The 16970-nt window shown below is 38.2% G+C and overlaps 1 protein-coding gene across 2 annotated transcripts in view; it reads left to right on the top strand.

Moving 5' to 3' along the window:
* Window positions 1–16970, top strand: part of LOC144266513 (multidrug resistance-associated protein 1-like) — a 67011-nt gene that overhangs the window by 38888 nt on the left and 11153 nt on the right. For both annotated transcript variants that reach the window (XR_013346482.1, XM_077819949.1), the window contains exons 14-23: window positions 330–497; window positions 2121–2307; window positions 5178–5250; window positions 5802–5862; window positions 7051–7270; window positions 7844–7998; window positions 10563–10718; window positions 12654–12853; window positions 13489–13615; window positions 15629–15730. Coding sequence is in view for 1 of the 2 variants with exons in the window: in XM_077819949.1 (XP_077676075.1) it covers window positions 330–497; window positions 2121–2307; window positions 5178–5250; window positions 5802–5862; window positions 7051–7270; window positions 7844–7998; window positions 10563–10718; window positions 12654–12853; window positions 13489–13615; window positions 15629–15730 (1449 nt within the window). In the remaining variant the exon portion in view is untranslated. The remainder of the gene's footprint in view (window positions 1–329; window positions 498–2120; window positions 2308–5177; window positions 5251–5801; window positions 5863–7050; window positions 7271–7843; window positions 7999–10562; window positions 10719–12653; window positions 12854–13488; window positions 13616–15628; window positions 15731–16970) is intronic.

Raw genomic sequence — 16970 nt, 5'->3', positions numbered from 1 at the left:
TTAACCCTATAACCTTCAAGAAGAATGGAAAATAAATTATATACATATATTAAAACTACCACAAATATGTTTCATATGTGGTATCTCCTCTTGAAGTGATTTACACAGTCTATTTTCACTTAGTGGTATAGTGTAACTGATAGGAGCTAGACATGCTGCTTGAGAATGACAGTATCTTCCGTCCGATGATGTGAGCTGTAGCTCACGAAAGCTTATGCTCAAATAAATTTGTTAGTCTCTAAGGTGCCACAAGTACTCCTTTTCTTTTTTAGTAAATCATGTGTATCTCTTTTGACTGGTTTGATCTAATAATGCTTTTATTTTCCTAGGGAGTGAATATAAGTGTGGGGCAGAAGCAGAGAGTGAGTCTAGCTAGAGCTGTTTACAGCAATGCTGACCTATATCTTCTGGATGACCCCTTGTCTGCTGTAGATGTACATGTTGGAAAGCATCTTTTTGAGAAGCTGATTGGGCCCTCAGGGCTCTTAAAAAACAAGGTAAATAAATCAGTCTTCACATAGTACAACAGGCAAATTGAAAATCTTGAATCGTGTCTGAGTGGGCTTGTTATATATGGTAAAAAGAGGGAGCACCTTGTTAAATAAGAAGCCCTGCTGATTATACTATTTGAATCATATCAAGCAGTCTTATGAACACAGACACAATTAACACTTAACCTGGGCTGACCTGGAAGTCTGAAAGGGTACAACTACACTGCAATAAAAAACCTGTGGCACCGAGTTTCAGCATCCAGGGCAACTGACTCAGGCTCGCGGGCCTCAGGGATAAAAAGCACAGTGTAGAAGTTTGGGCTGGGGCTGGAGCCCAGGCTCTGAGCCCCATCTTCCTTGTGTGGTTTCAGAGCTTGGCCTCCAGCCTGAGCCCGAATGTCTTCACTGCACTTTTTAGCCCCTTGAGCCCGAGTCAGCTGACCGGCCAAAGAGGGTCTTTTATTGCAGTACAGATGTACCCATACAGTCTCAGAGAGTCATATAATATTTGGGCTTCCAACTTGGCCCTTGCTCGTTAGTTGACAGAGATTTTAAGAGTGCCGTGGATTCTATCTGTGAGGAGGGAGGAAGGGCCTTGTGGTCACCATTGATCCTTCACCTGCCTGAAAGGGGGGCTGAAGGTTCACAGGTTCTAAGGCCAGAAGGACCCACTGCGATCATCTAGTTATCCTGCATCAGACACAGGCCATAGAACTTCCCCAAAATTCCTATTTGAATTACAACATATCTTTTAAAAAAACTGCTCATGATGGAGAATCCACCACAACCCTTGGGAAGTTGTTCCAATGGTTAGTTATACCACAACCTGTCCCCATTAAAAACTTGCACCTTATTTCCAGTTTGAATTTTTCTAGATTCAACTTCCAAATGTACTTGATAGGAAGTTGCATCCAATGTTAGTGGCAAAAAGGTTTTCTGGTGACCAAAGGAATCCCTGAGGAAGAGTGGGCAGGGGATGGAGTTTTCTCATCTAAAATTTGTTAAAGATTCAAATATCTTGGTGAAAAGTAACTTTCCACAATATTACTGATTTATGCAGATTATTTACTGCTAGCTGATGTCTATGGAATTCATGGATTGGTGGAAGTGGAGATGTTCCTCTTTTTACTTCCCTCTTAACCTTCTCTTCTTCACCTGCTTTATTGGTAATAAACACCTGAAAAAGGAGGTTCCAGTACTGAAAACACTAGTAGTGACAGATGCCTAAACAAGATGAACAAGGCTGCTATCAACATAGATATGGTACTAGGTTGTATTTAGAGGGACTCTTACCAAGAAACTCGAGCTTTCATGATCTTCTGTTATCATTAAAAATGAGCACTTTCCTAATTCTAAAGTATTTTTATTTGTAAGGCTGATACAACATGCCTTAAGAACCATGTGTGCAACAGCAGTATAATAATGTGTACTTTGATCATTACTTAGTTTATTGTAATATGTAACAATGGTAACAATTTCTTCAAATCTATTTGGTTGCTTTAAAGAAGGAGCTAGATAAATTCCTAAGACAATTCCATATGCAACTCTCCTTTTTTAAAAACTCCCTTGTACTGTTAGTATACACTTCATTTTCATATGGTAAAAAATAAAACGTTTTGTGTTTTTCAGACGCGTATTTTAGTGACCCATAACCTGACACTCCTGCCTCAGACAGACGTTATAATTGTAATGGAAGATGGCAGGATAGCACACATGGGGACCTACCAAGAGCTGCTCTCAGAAAGAGCTAACTTTGCTGAGCTCCTTCAAGTCTTCAGTGCAGAAAATAAAAGTGAAGAAACACCTCAAATGAAAAGTGAGCACATATAGTATTTTTTAATATACCATGTTTTCCAAAAACCTAGTTTTACCTTTCTACATCAATTGCTAAGAAAATATTTTTCCTTTAGGGGATTGAATAGCACAAGGATTTGGTAAAAGAAGCTTTCACCTTTCTATCACTTGTTTGAATGCAGGCAGGTCTAGATACTGAGATTCCAAGTTATAAACTGGAATAAAATTCAGGCACTATTGGAATAATAAGTCATTGACTTCAGGCACCTAAAGGCCCTCCTGTGACCAGGCCCTGTGTGAATATAAGTAATTCCTGGAACAGGAAACTGCCACATAGTTCCATGATTTTTCTGCCTATGCTTTTTTGTCCTGTTAACTCCTAATTGACTTTAGTCAAAGATTCATTTTGGTGTATCTGACACTTCAATAATTCTGACTTTTATAGTCATTTTTAGTTATTACAGTAATACCTGCTGGTACATCACCAATCTACATGGTGTTACATTAGAAACTCCCCTCCATTTCCATAAGTTTGTGGAACATGTTATGGAGAAGTATGGCATAGGAATTGTCAACCTGAGAGCATTTCTCTTCCTCTCACAAATATACAAAGAAAGTGTCCTGCACTTTTCAGAGGGATGTTTAGGCTTAACATTTTATCTAGCTGACAACTCTTTCAGTGTTGCTGGGAAACATTTCACATGGAAAATTTCTGAATTTATTGTTTGTTTGGTTTTTTTAATGTATTGCTCTAGTGCTGAGAAACAAACAATTCCTTGTTTTGTATCTCCTATTTCTGTATAGTAGTAAAAGATTTAAGGGTGGCAATATTGCAACAGAAAAGCCTCAAAAACAGACTCCAAGGAGAAACTACTGAGCTTGCATTAATATGCAAACTAGATACCATTATCTTGGGTTTGAATAGAGACTGGGAGTGGCTGGGTCGTTACACATATTGAATCTATTTCCCCATGTTAAGTATCCTCACACCTCCTTGTCAACTGTCTAAATGGGCCATCTTGATTATCACTACAAAAGTTTTTTTCTCCTGCTGATAATAGCTCATCTTAATTAATTAGCTTCTCACAGTTTGTATGGCAACTTCCACCTTCTCTGTATGTGTGTGTATATATATATATATCTTCTTACTATATGTTCCATTCTATGCATCCGATGAAGTGGGCTGTAGCCCACAAAAGCTTATGCTAACATGGCTGCTACTCTGAAACTAGTTAAACAATGTATTCTCAGATTGCAAATGATGCTGCTACTGTGTAAATTGACATGTTTTTTGGTTAGCAAGGCCTCTATGGGTAATCATATATTTATGAAAAATAGTGGGATGGAAGCAAATCAGTTTTTGCATAATGAAATAGGCCAGATTCAACAGAGAGATTATTGCCAAACTTCAAAGGGGACACTCCTGACAACTGTAAGTAAAGATAATTAACACACAAACTTTAAAAAACAGCTGCTATATATTACAGAGATAGAATATACAAATAGATATACAGACATATTACAGATATATATATATTATATCTGTCTGTGTGTGTGTGTATATATGTGTGTGTGTGTGTGTGTGTGTGTGTGTGTGTGTGTGTATATATATATATATATATATATACACACACACACCCCTAGAGGTTTGCCAAGTAGGCAGGCCTCACTTTACCAGTTCCCAGTAACTGTTGCGGTCTTGGTGTCAGTCTGTTTCCCTCTAACTGTGTCTCCCCCTGCTTGAAGGAATGTGTTGTTTTCCATCTAGTTCAGTCATGTGTTCCCAAGTTTGACCTTTTTTGACAAACTAGTCCAGTTGACTTAGTGGGGGGCGGGAGGTAGGACATCAAAGTGAATGGCTCTTGCATCGTCTCTTAAGTGTTGGTAGAAAGGTAACTTTCTAATGCCATTGTTCTGCTTCCTGCTTGTTTTCCCTGCAGCCTGCTTGTGAATGATATGTGATCTGCTGTTATATTTCATTAATATTGTATGGTCTGTTAGATTGTTATGTCATTTTCTGTCATGATTACAAGGGGTCAACAGCACATATGCAGGAAAATGGACAATAGCTTCAGATAGTCCCATACAGTGATACTTAAAGGACAATGCAGGTGTTATTTGCTTTCAAATTTTACCTCTGACCATGCTGAGTTGAACAGACCGGTTAGCAGCTACAGGACAGAGGATCCACCCAACTTTGGCGTGGATAAAAGGACAGTACCTGAAGAACTGAGGGGAGAGGCAATCTGCCGGGGACCAGACTAAATCCCAGGCCTCAGAGGTTAGGGTGTCTGGGTTAAGATAGTCCTACTTATGCCTTTAGGTAAGATAGATATATGTGTAGACCATCTGTTGTGTTAAAACCCCATTTCTCTGTTTATGCTTTGTTCCTACTATTGGGCTTAAACAATACTTCTGTTTTGAAAAGGCTATTCGGAGTCACTGTATTCACCTACTGGTCACAGGGATCCTGAAGTGCACAAGGCTTGTAGGTAGTTGAACACAGCTGGGTCTGCTGAGTAACTAGGGTTAGTACACAGGGGTGTTGTACCCTGGGAACCTATTCTGAAAGTGGAAGAATTGCAGGATTGCATTCTTTGAGACGTGAAGGTACGGGTCTGTCACCTGAAAAGGTTCACTCAGGCTAAAGAGGGGGTCAAAAGTGCAGCTGGCCCTGAACTCTGATACTGCTATTAATTTAAACCAACATATTCATACAGTAAACATCCCAATAACCAGGTCAGTATACAGTATTCATACATAGTTATAGAGCAGCCCCACTTCCACTTCACCTACATTCTCTCCTTTTTATTCCTCGCTTCTTAATTATTGCAGCTGTCTGAACAAACTATAAAGACTCAAAAAAAAGTATTTTCCATTTTTTCACTATAGTGTCTTCTTTAAAGAAAGAGAGTCAAAAAGGCAATACTCTGCCTCAAAAAGAGCTCCAGGGGCAGAAAAACAGGTGAGTACTGAAAGCAAGTAGTACACAGCCAGGATCCGATTTGGGGAGGGTAATTGATGTGATACTAGAACTAGTCCAGCCTTAGGGAGTGCACAGTGCAAGATTTGGGTGCAAATCTGGGCTAGGGGAGGGGCTTCTTGCATCGTCTCCATCTGTTCATAAGCAACATAAGAATATGGCTTTGTTTTTTCTTTGCACTCATGCTGCTCTCTCACATTGGTTTGGTTTGCTTTTTTGTGTACATCAGATTGCCTCTGTATTCTGTTTGATAGCTGAGTAAATTCCTAGGGGCGGATATCTATTTGCAAGTTTGTAAAGCACTGTGTGCACTTAGGACACCGCATCAATCGTGGTTATTGTGTCTGGATACGCTAACATTTTAATGATAAAAAGGAAGGGCTTGGAAATACGCTGTGGCATTTTCAAGGAAGAGGAATTCACAGACCTTTAAGTTCACTGTTTTTTGTTCAAGATTAATTCTGTGTATGTGTTTTTCTTGATGTTTAACTTCATATTTACGATTAAAATACATTTAAAATTGTTATTTTTAGTTCTTCCTTTGAACAAACCAAAGCATTCTCAATGAAGAAAGAAAACGTTGCTACTGGCAGTGTAAGCATTAGCTAAATTACCTTTGTAGTTTTCTATATACATGTAATGTATTAAAGTAATTATAGGCAGGGCTGGTAGCGCCACCGATTAAGATTTCCTGACATTGCCCATTATAAGACTCAGTTTTCAGTTATTAGCTTTGCCAAACATTAACCATTTGGGCTGAAATTTTCCATACTAGGTGCCTGCCTCAAGGTGAATATTTTGGGAAAAATTCAGCCAAATAGTTCAGCTGTTTCTGAGCTCAGCGCTAGAGAAAAACATGTTTTGCCTGTGTTAAAAATAATTCTGGTGACCCCTTCTTTGAAAAGTTCTAATGCCTCCATGTTTTGGAGCCAGGGCTTGAAATTTGGCAAGAGGGTGGCCTTTGGGTCAGGGATTTGTTTTTTGCGATCACTGTGAAAATCTGCCCATATTTGGTCAAGTTATAAGCCTCTGAAAATCATGTTAAGTAGTCTGGAAAATCAGGTCTGAGATGTCTCAAATTAGGCACAGAAAACGATTGGATGCTTTTGAGCTGAATCTTACTGTGCCTCAACTTTCAGTCTGTAAAATGGAGATGATGCCCTGAGTGTCATCAAAATTAATTAATAAATATTTGTGTAGTACTCAGATACTGTAATGACGAGCATTATAGGAAAGACCATGAGAAAAATTCATAATTCTGTATTCAGAGCAGTGTTTGAATAGCATGAAGTAAATAAGGTCAACAGCACACATTGTTTAGTGAAGCGAAAACTAATAATGAATAATTGCTTATTAAGTAAGCATCATCGATCCTGTGCACCTGAATGAGACTAGGGTCCTATTGAAAAGAGTAGTATGTGATCATGTAATTAATTATTGTACTATGATGCATTTGAAGAAAGGGGGCAAGTTATAGGTGATTAAGCAACCTTTATTCTGGCATTTCCTAACATTTTTAGGCTTGAGTTTGTAATCTTAATGTTCTTTTTAATGTTGTGTGTAGCATATATTAAAAGTATCCCGCCCTGTACAGCTGACAAATTTGTATTATAAGTGGGGAAATAGATTTTTGGAGATCCAAAATATGACTGCATGTGATTAAATTATTAGATTTCATTATTTATATGAATGTCTGAAGAAATTAGTATATTCAGTTCATTTACTGTAATTTGTCTTTCACGGTGACATTTTTAGTAACTCCTGTGCTTTTCTTGTATTTAGATGTCAATGTCAGTTATTTTGAAATACCTGCAAGCGTTTGGATGGCTATGGGTGTGGCTAACCCTAGCAGCTTACTTGGGACAAAATGCAGTAGCCATAGGACAAAATCTGTGGCTTAGCACCTGGTCAGCAGAAGAAGAAAAAAATAAGGATCACACAGAGTGGAAACACTTAAGAAACAACAAACTGGGTATCTATGGGCTTTTGGGATTCATACAAGGTAAGCCTAAGCATACAAGACTTTATTTTCTCTGTATTTGCAAAGCTTAGTTGCCTGGGGTTCTTTTACATTCTGTTAAATCTGTAATGGAGACTGGAGATTGGGGTAATACAAAGACAAACTATATTGGTAATTCTGTAATCAGAGGTGTGTATAGCAGCAGAATAGAATCACTTCACATTTGGTCAAGGGGAGTGGCAGGGAGAAAGGATCAAGCTAGGGAGCTGTAAAGTGAAGGAATTATTGAAAAGGCAGATTAGACTAATTTGTAAAATGGCTGTCCTTGGAACTAAGTCAATGTTGTATGAACAAGTGCACATTTTAGCTAATGAGGTGTTACTATTTTTTGTGGGGTTAGATGTCAGTGTCCATGTCACAGCTAGTGTTAACAGGAATCATACGCACTTGCTAATGGTAGGCTAGACTTGCTTATGAAGGGGTAAGATGTGAACAGATGAATACGTAAAACAAAACTTTATAGTGGGCCTACCAGGCTGAAGTGTAATCCGTTTAGAAGAGGAAAAAAACCACCAGTCATTATTTTATTTATTTATGTATTCATTCATTCTTAAGGTCTTCTGGTCTGCTATGGTGCATATGTGCTTACTCGGGGATCCCTCTGTGCTTCTCGGACATTGCATAATCACATGTTAGCCAACGTGCTGCACCTTCCCCTCCAGTATTTTGAAACTAATCCAGTAGGTCAGATCATCAATAGATTCACAAAGGTAAAAGAAAAACATGTCCACATTTTTTAGAAAATGTACTGCAAAGAACTACAACTTTAATGCCATCTAATGCTTTTAAAAATCAAAGAGTAATACCAGATGCTAGACATCAGTTTCAGTATAGAAAGAAGCCTTCACAAATGCCACAGAATACTTTCCTGCAAAAACCACCAGTAGCTTTTATCAACTGAAGCCCTTTAATATTATTGCCCATGGTCACTGGGCGTGCATACCTCAGAGCACAGTCCTGCAAACTTGAGGTGTTAAGCTGAGTTGAGCTCAGTCTGGTTGTGACAGGTTACCCCCTTAGGATGCCATCTGATGTGCTTAGATACCACTGAGTCCGCCTGTTTTGCTAGCCTGGGCACCCCTTTTACCTGTCTTGCTGAGCCAGGCTGTTAAGTCTCCTCCAGCACTCACACAGGCAGGGCCACACCCAACTGCAGAATGAAACAGACACTCAGATCAATTCTGGGAAGGCTCATCTTAAGGCACTTGCCCCAGCACTCAGGTGTCCACCTCCCTTGGAGTGCAGACCCAAAGGTAAATTTTGAAATCCTCCTCCTCCCTCTGTGGAGGAAGGTATGCACAGCCTCTTATCCCCCCCCTCAGTTATGAATTGCACAAACTGGGTTATATTATAAATGAGAAATAAGTTTATTAACTACAGAAGGTGGATTTTAAGTGAATATAAGAGATAACAGACAGAACAAAGCAGATTACTAAGAAAATAAAACAAAACACACAAGCTAAGCTTGTTTCACTAAAGAAATTGGTTACAAAGAGTAATTTCTCACCCTAGATATTGTTGTAGGCAGATTAGATAAAGTCTTGAAAGGTAGCTACACTGGTCTGTAGCTTGAGACTTCAGATATTATTACCCACAAGCTAGATGCCCTTTCAGCTTAGGCTTAACCCTTCTCCCCCAAGTTTAGTTCTTGCTTCCAGGCATTTTTCAGTGTCTCTCTGGGTGCGGAGGCAGAGAAGAAACATGATGATGTCACTCCCCTGCCTTATATAGCTCTTGTGTATGGCGGGAACCCTTTGTCTCCAAGTGGAAGAACACTGGCATTACAAGGGGTGGGTCCAGTACCAGGTGACTCAGCCTCATGTCTCTGCAGGGCTGTGGCAACCATTACTCATAGGCTGTCTGGAGCATCCACAGGAACACTAAGCTCTTTCACAGTTCATTGTCTCTGCTAATGGCCCATTAGCCCTGTCTGGCTTTTCCATTGTTGTACCTGAAGGGCTGGTTGGGGGTGACACCCAAAGTAACGCATTTTGAAATACAGATACATAGTTAATATTCCTAACTTCAGATACAGAAATGATACTGGCATACAAATTGGATAATCACATTCAGTAAATCATAACTTTTCCAATTATATCTTACATGTGCCATCTGGCATAAAGTATATCTCAGTTATGTCATTCATATCATAAGCATATTTTCATAAAGAATATGAAGTGAAATGTCCCACTGATATTAAAAGATTATAATTTTTATATCTTGCTAATGCATTGCTACTTGATATAAAAGATTACAGACAAACTATGTTGAATGAACACTAAGGTGTGAAATTCAAGCTCTCAAAGTTAGGATCCCCCCAACCCCCACCCAATACCTCTTTCAATGCACAGAATGGACAGTGCTCAGGGAATGACCTTTCTTAACTTTTGAGTGCATGACTTTGCAACCTTAACATTTGTAATTTTTCTTTTTTGTATATAACATCTTACATTTTTTTAAAAACAAAAGAATTCTATTTCATATAACTATAATGCTGCCCGTTCCTCTCATAAACATAGTTTGAACCCACAAGCTTCAGCACTGCCCATATACATCTGCTACTTGAGCTAAAGGATGATGTGCAATTACTGGTAGGCTGCTATCTTCTGTGGACTGGACCCAAGGAGGATGCATATTGCACTGAAACAGACATCATAACCATGTACTTAGATTTGGTAGCTTCTTTCTGAGAGGCAGTGTGGCTAAGTAAATGAGACTTGGATCTGCCTTTTGAGAATCAGGGTTTTGCTCCCAGCTTTTATAACCTCTCAGTGGGTTATGAGGCCTTGATTAATAATACAGATTATAAAAGGAACAGAAATAACAGGAGTGAATAGAAAAGTTGAGAGTTGAATTCATGGTTTCTGGTTCCCAGTCTTGTATGCCTTCTCTTGCCTAATAGTATTTTGAGAGGGGAAAGCAGCAATAGCTGCCACTATGAATTTGTCTGTGGCAGTTCAGTTTAGCGCGTTAAGCTTTAGAGCATACTCACCAACTATGGAACAGTCTGGTATTTTAGCAACAAGCCTCTAACATCTACTGAACAAAGTTCAGATGGGAAAAGGGGAGTAATTCTATCTATTTGTAGTAATAGACAGACTACAATATGTTAAATTAGTCTGTCATATGTCACCAGAACTTTTCCCCCAACAATTTTTGCTGCAGTAAAAGGATTTGGGTTGTTGGAGTTCAGAGTCTAAGGACAGTTTCTTGAGAAATGTCTACAGTTTTAGTAAGGAGACATTAAAACTAATTTTTGTGTGTAATATCACAGGACATGTTTATCATTGATCTACGCTTCCATTACTATTTACGGACCTGGTTAAACTGTACACTAGATGTTATTGGAACCATTCTAGTAATCATATCTGCTTCACCTCTCTTCATACTGGTAGTTATTCCCCTTGGATACCTGTATTTTATTATCCAAGTAAGTTGCTTAAATTTTTACAATAAGAGATATGTATTTTCCGTGTGAGAGAGAGAGAGACTAAAACAAAATCATCATTAAGCATTGTTTAAAACAATTGGGTGTAAATTTCAAATCTTGCCTGAAAAGTCAAAGTAGAAACCTAAGAAACTTATATTTTAGTATTCTGCCACCCAAATCTTTGCCTCCCTGCCCACACACACACTTTTTAAAGCTGACTCCTAAAAATATCCTCCGGCTTCTCTCAAGTATACAGAGTAGTCAAATACATTTTGACTGTTTCCTACAGTAATGCCCAGGGTGGATTTGATTTAAATCACTAGTCAGGAAGACTCGATTTAATCATGGATGTCTATATAAAAGTGCATTCTTGTTGGTTGTTACAACCTTAATACATATTCTTCACAACTCAGAGATAGATGAGACCCAAACTGGGTCTCTTTTATGGCCTGCTGCCATTATAGGTTTTCCCTCTAGTGAGAGAATGGTATAGTAGATCTCAAATCAATGAAGGCTCTATTCTGCCCCCAGCAATCTTCTGTTCATTGATCTTTATGAAACTTTGCACATTTAGAGAGAGGTAAGGGACTAACTCTGTGTATACAAATTTGCAGAGGGACAATAGGGTTGAGGTCCGTTATTTCTCACATCTATATATTTATTTATTTATTTTAAAACATTTTTGCTGTTAACAAGCATGTTATCTCTGGAGACACAAATACACAGTTTGAGAACTGCAAAACTAAGCATCTGTGATGGTATCTTCTAGACTTAGCCCTGAGTCCCATTGGGTAGATAGAAAGATTAACCTAAATAATCTATACAGAAGCCCCTGGAACCCATAAGATTGGGTCCCTAATCCATGAACTATTGGAACTCATTTACAAAACTTTTCTTAAACATTACATGAATATATTGTCTCATACTATAGAATTAGAATTTATAATCCCTGTTCCATGACGAGATATCTTTGAGCTATCATGTATTTTAATTAAAACTATCTTTAGATAGGTTTTTTCCTCAAAAAGCATTTTCAAGAAAAAACAATTTAAATTAAAAAAAACACGATTTTTTTTTAAATCCTTGATTTTTATCCACCATGGTAATGCCTGTATTTTTTAGTGACTTCCATTCTTTCCTGCCCATCTTTTTTTCTCTTGTAAGATATTATATTGTAGTCCCTCTAAGAAAACCAATAAAGTTGTATGACAAAAGAATGGGCATGTGATATGGAAAGACAGAGAGTCAAAGCAAAAACTGAAGTAGGGTGTGTGCTATCCTGGGACAACACATGCAGATATTTGTAGCTTGCTTCAAGAAAATACATAGCACAGATATGAATTATAGCATTGAGGAACAGGAACTTAGAGAAATCCCTTAACTAAATTTCAACTGTCGTTTTAATGTGTCAGAAAAACTGTCCTTTGAAACATCGGCTTCCCTATCTCCGCTCCAGGCTCTGTTGATGTCAGACATGTTCATAATGTAGCATAATGTATATGCTAATAGATATAAATGAGGGAGCAGAGAGGCGATCAAGATTTGAGAATATACATAATTATACTGATGAAACTTAAGGTGGGGCCTTCATTTGAACATAAGTCAGGAAATTCCAGTGTAAAACTTAGTTCATCTCTTTAGAGGGTGTATGTTGCAACAGGAGTGATGGCAATTTTGGAAATGACACTACTCTTACTGCTAGCCCTCCCAGTAGTTTACATGCCTGGTTATTACAATAAGGCACAGACACTGTCCACCCCTATGAATTAAAGAGAAATTTTTGAAAAGTTTTGTGCTAAAATTGTTTGACTTTTTTTATTATGATATGAAAATAATCCACAAATTGTACTTGAAGTTTCAAAGCTGTGTGAAACTTTTTTTCCAACCCTTATAGTAACTTAGAATCTGCCTCTTTTGTATGTGTTGTTTCCTTAGCGATACTACATAGCTAGTTCACGACAAATCCGACGATTAGCTGGGGCATCACATTCTCCTGTGATCTCCCACTTCAGTGAAACTCTCTTAGGACTTTCTACAATCCGAGCATTTGGACACCAAGAAAGATTCATTAGACAAAACAAAGATGTGGTGAATGAGAACTTGGTTTGCTTTTACAACAATGTTATCTCAAACAGGTACTGTATTAACGATCTAGAATTTATAGAAGTTATGCACAGTGGGCCAAATCCTGATCCTGTTTAGATCAGTGGCTAAAATAATAAGCTTTGTATTTAGCAGGCTCGTTAAGAGATTAAAATAATCCTAAAATGTGTGTAAGCACTGTAACTTGTTCAGCACTCTTAGTACTGGCTTCCTGGTTTGTATCTAAGCAATAGGGTATGTCGTCCTCTGTGTGCAAGAATCCAATTAATTTATAGGAGATAGATATGCTTGCTCTGAGATGAGAATATTCTACAACAATGAAGTCTACTAACAGCTGCTGGAAGAGGAGAATTATAAACTGCCTTACTTATGGAGTTGCTGTCTATTTATATGGATTGGGGAGAAGTCTGGCCTAGCTGACAGAGCACTGGACTGTTCCAGCTCTGCCACTGGCCTATTGGGTAATCTTGGGCAAGTCACTTACCTGCTCTGTGCCTCAGTTTCCCCATCTGTAAAATGGAGATAATGATACTTACCTTCTTTGTAAAGCATGTTGATGAAAGGTGCTATAAGAGATAATTGTTGATATTTTACTATATCAGTGTTCCATAATAAAATTTCTTTAGATAAATCCTTTTTTTTTTTTCCCTGGCTACATTGACTACAGGTGGTTGGCTGTCAGGCTTGAGTTTTTAGGAAACCTGATGGTTTTCTTTGCTGCCTTGTTTGCAGTGCTGGCTGGAAATACAATTAATTCCTCTACAGTGGGTTTATCCATATCATATGCACTGAATGTAAGTGATGGTATAGTTTTGATGCTTCTACAATATTTCATATGGAAGGCAAGAATGATTGGGGTAAAATTTAGTAGGCCAAATTCTGCACAGTTACATCTGTGCAATTTTTAATCTCATGGATGTAACTGAGCAGAATGTACTCTCACTACTATGTGTTTTTCTTTGAATTTACTCTAATTGTGGAGGTTTATGTATTATTAACAATTCAAATATTGATAGGTTTAAATGCAACAACAAAACATTGGAATATTGAAACAGAATTGTAAATATTAAACTTACTACACTGCATGGCTTACTTTTAGTATTTTGCTAGCTTGGAGAAGGGAAGTAGTCTAGTCAATTGCACTCGTGTTTTCAGATGCGTACTTTCTAGTTCTGGTGCACTAGCATAATGCTGAAATATTTAGGTTGCCATCATTGCAAGGAGGAGGTTGGTTTAAAAATGAGTTTTGTATTGGTATTGAAGTATTTAATGGAAACATTTCTACTGGCCTATTTTATTAAAAAAGAAAAAAAAAGTAGCATAGTTGGGACCACATTTGACAAGCATGTCCCTTTTAATAAGGAGGGCTAGACCTATGTTGATTAATGGCTAGAGAGACAATAAACCCTTATGATTTAAAGAGTTTTAAAAACTCACACATCCACAATATCTTGATAGTTTGGTCCTATGACCTGTGTACTTTCCCGCTCTCTCTCACTCATCCTGTGGTCTAAAATTAAGAATGTATGTTCTTTGGGGTAAAGTACCATAGACATATATCACTATACCCATGAAGATGATACTGGCTACCGCAAGACTTTATACCTACTAAGATCTGAATTCAGTGTTCTGTGATTTCCCTGCAACAGATTGCATCAGCACAGGAAAGGGTATGTCATTTCTTGTATGCTTTAACACCAGAACGCAGGCATCTTAACTGGAGGATCACAGCTCTGAACTCAGGTCTTTGCAGATAGGTATATTACAAACTAGCTTTCAATAATGTTAATATTTTTTTTTTGTATTTTTAATCTTATACACATTTGGTTAAATATGGGCTCTCAGTATAGCTGTTTTTTTGTGTTTTTTTTTTTTTTTTTGTTAAGAAGCCTTTAGGTTCATCATTAAATATTCCTACCTCAGAACAACAATTTAACCTAGGATGGCTAGTTTATTAACCCGTTGTGTCACTGACCAGTTTTGTTAAAGTTTCATTTCTAGTGCTGATATATAATGTACAATGTCTTAGAACAGTTTAAAATAGACCAATTTTGTACTGCTGTAACTGAGCAGCCATCACATGGCAGCTGTGAGAATTGACGTATAAAATTAGTGTCCACTGCATTAACTTGCCAATACTGGACTAGGTAGCACTAGTACTTGCAAAAATAGCTTCTCAGTGCTTAAGGATAGAAGTGATTTGGCAGACACTCTGGACCCGATCCCTAGGTGCACTGCAGCTCCTTTTGTCTTGCTGCTAAGATACTTGTGTAAGCGGCTCAGGGAGGATTGTCCCAGTGTAAAGGGAATACTGCAACAGTATACATACAACACAGGTTCATAAACCTACACTTCCTCTTTCAGACAGGGTAACACAGAAGGGGAGCTTGGTTACTGGGGAAAAGGTGATAGCCAGGGTGCCCTGTACCCTACACTGATCCTGACCTAGTTTTTCTAACACAGCAAATGGTGGAAGAAGTGCTCGGAGTAACACTGGGATAAATGCAGTGAAAGTGGAAGCTTAAAGCCAGCTTTGCATACCAACTCCTGACTTGTGCTCTGCATCTTCTGGAACTATCTAAGCAGCTGATATTGTGTTTTGATACTGTTTCTTACTATCCATAATACATTTCTGAAATATATTATGCTGTTTACGAAGACCAAACAATTTTAATCCATTCTGTGAAATGAATCATAGAAATGTAGGGTTGAAGGGGGCCTCAAGAAGACATTAAGTCCAGCCCACTATGCTGTGGCAGGACCAGGTAAACCTAGACCATCTCATGAATATATCTTATCTTTTTCAGATAACTCAAAGTCTGAATTTTTGGGTGCGTAAAGCATGTGAAATTGAAACTAATGGAGTTTCCATTGAAAGAGTTTGTGAATATGAAAAAATGGACAAAGAGGTGAGCATTTTAGAAGACTGAATATAAACTTAGTATTTGGATACTATTTCATATATGTGTATAAGCTAGTGGCTAACTGATAAAAAGAAAATAAATTGAATGACTAATACAAATGGCGTCTTATAATTAATAATATACGTACATTTTCAAAGTGTGATACATTCATGAGCTAATGTATTTGACTTTCTCTTCACACTAATGGTCAGAACAGTTTTGTATTTTTAATGTTGACCAATAAGTTTCTTGACATCAGACTTTGTGGTAGCTATTGTAGTTAGAAACAAACAAATAGAGATTTAAGATTTATTTTATGTAAGTCTCATCATGAACTACTATCTGAATTTGTCTGTGGGTATATCTATACTACAGTCACGGAGTGTGATGACAGCTCAGGTAGATGAACCTGAGACAGTTTAGCTAGCTAGCTTGGCTACTGGAGCAGTGAAGTCACAGCAGCATGGACTTCAGTGCGGGGTAGTTGCCAGAGTAATTACCCAGGAGAGTTTGTACAGCCCATGAAGAAGCCATGCTGTCACGGCTTCACTGCTAATCCAGCTCTTTGGGTATGTCTACATGAGTTGCAATCACACCCCATGATTGAAATTCAGAAATATACAGCGGTGCAACGATACATGGTATGTTCCATTCACTACAGAGCATGAGATATCTGCCATCATCAAAACCTTTGCTACTAGGCTGATACAAAAGTTGCAAGGTAGAAGTGGATATTTGATGAATTACTGTAACTAGAATAATAGTTACCTATCACAATTCTAGGCTGGAGTGTTCCCCTCTGCTTCCATGAGAGGAGAACAAACCTGCTGAGGTATAAGAAGGGCTGGCTTCACAGAATGTCCCTCTCCTCTCTGCTGTCTAAGCTCCTCTATGGTGGCTTCAGTGGTTTGGGCTCCAGACTTCCAAGAGCCAGGGCAGTCATTCTCAAATACTGCTACTTCCCATAGTGGGCCAAATAAGCCGAAGTGATTCCTGACCTTAACTAGCATGGGTTCACTCCTGATATAGTCTGAACAGTGTGTCCTATGCATTTTTTTCAAAGTAAGTGGCATTGCAGACATGAATAAAGTTGTTAGAAAGGTGCAGGCTGTACTTGCTGAGAATAGTGAATGTATTACAAAGTATTAATAGCCAGGGCCTTGGAAGCCTGAGTCTCTTTCAAAACTCAGGCCTGTGAGTTGGTAGAATAATCAAGGTTGCTCTCTAAATGAATATGTGCAATCTT

The sequence above is a fragment of the Eretmochelys imbricata genome, chromosome 1, assembly GCF_965152235.1.
Source record: "Eretmochelys imbricata isolate rEreImb1 chromosome 1, rEreImb1.hap1, whole genome shotgun sequence".
Lineage (NCBI taxonomy): Eukaryota > Metazoa > Chordata > Testudines > Cheloniidae > Eretmochelys > Eretmochelys imbricata.
This window is presented reverse-complemented; position numbering and strand designations above follow the sequence as displayed.